A 1,215-nucleotide genomic window follows, 5' to 3' on the forward strand; every position below is an offset into this window, starting at 1 on the left:
TTCCATTTTAGCTTTATTATATTTACTATCTTATTATCTTCCATCATTTAGCGTTTATTATCTTAAAATGATTATATTGTATTATTGCTTTGTTTTTTATGAATTGTATTATTTGCATTGTGTTCTTTTTCCGTTACCTAAACAGATCTAAGAATTGTATTACATTAGTTGTGCTGTCTGTAGAAAAGAGACCGTAGTGTTTTCTCCCAAAATTTTATTGATTGCTCTTAGATTTTTCTGTAAATTAGAAAGTATATCAGTCTGAAAATGCTTTTGTTTGGTTCTTGATGTATTATAGGAGCAAAGCCAGCTGATCTGGGGAATTAAGGACAAGCTGAAGAAATTCTGCTCCATCAATGACATGAAGGAACTGCTTATTGCCAACGATCAGGAAGTTCCCTCTGGGGAGTCAAATGTAAGTGTGCAATACAGAAAAACTGTACTGATGTGCTGATTTGACCTCAAGCTCACTATCTGACTAGCATTTTCAATAGCAACATAAAAAGTCAGATACCAAGGAGAATCGTTTACTATTTACACTATTTTACTTTATGACTCTGTGTATCATTTCTCTAATGAAACTATGTGTGGCTGTTTAATTGACAGATCATAGACCGCCTTTCAGATTGCATGGCGTTTGGGTCCTTGAAGTCTTGTGAGACTTGCAAAGGGCAGCTTGTATTTAAGAGCGATGCATACTACTGTACTGGAGACATCTCTGCATGGACCAAATGTGTATTCAAGACTCAGACGCCTGATCGCAAAAACTGGGTCACTCCTAAGGTAAGTGCTGTAAATCTGTGGTAGTTGCATATTCACACATGCATGCAGGTGAATTTCAGCACCTACCATGGTCCTGCAAATGTTATTTTTCCTCAGGAGTTCAGTGAGATTCCATTCTTGAAGAAGTTTAAGTTTCAACGGCAGGACCGAGTGTTTCCCAAAGATGCCCCTCCTGCAGCCCCCACCCCCTCATCTGCTGCTGCTACTGTGAGCTCAGCCGCCCCGAGCGCGTCTACTACCGCCAGTAATAACCTCACTAAGGTGCCTGCAGGTCAGTGACTCTGATAGAAGCCTTGAGAAATACTCAGGTTTATTTAGTGGTCAGTCATTTTAAGTTTTTGAACAGCGGATACTAGGGCTGGGCGATATAGCTAAAAAAATAATCAGCGATATAATATTTCATATTGTTCGGTATCGATAATTATTGACATT

The 1,215-nt window shown here is 38.8% G+C and overlaps 1 protein-coding gene across 1 annotated transcript; it reads left to right on the forward strand.

Annotated features, from left to right (window-relative positions):
- Nucleotides 1-298: 298 nt before the first annotated feature.
- Nucleotides 299-1,065, forward strand: LOC107580718 (poly [ADP-ribose] polymerase 1-like; the record flags this gene model as incomplete). Its single annotated transcript, XM_016266371.1, has 3 exons — nt 299-415; nt 607-783; nt 880-1,065. Coding segments are annotated over 3 exons (477 nt in total), but the record flags the coding sequence as incomplete, so codon positions are not given.
- Between the last annotated feature and the right edge of the window lie 150 nt (nt 1,066-1,215).

The sequence above is a fragment of the Sinocyclocheilus grahami genome, unplaced genomic scaffold (assembly GCF_001515645.1).
Source record: "Sinocyclocheilus grahami isolate Dianchi unplaced genomic scaffold, SAMN03320097.WGS_v1.1 scaffold41142.1, whole genome shotgun sequence".
Taxonomy (NCBI): Eukaryota; Metazoa; Chordata; class Actinopteri; order Cypriniformes; family Cyprinidae; genus Sinocyclocheilus; species Sinocyclocheilus grahami.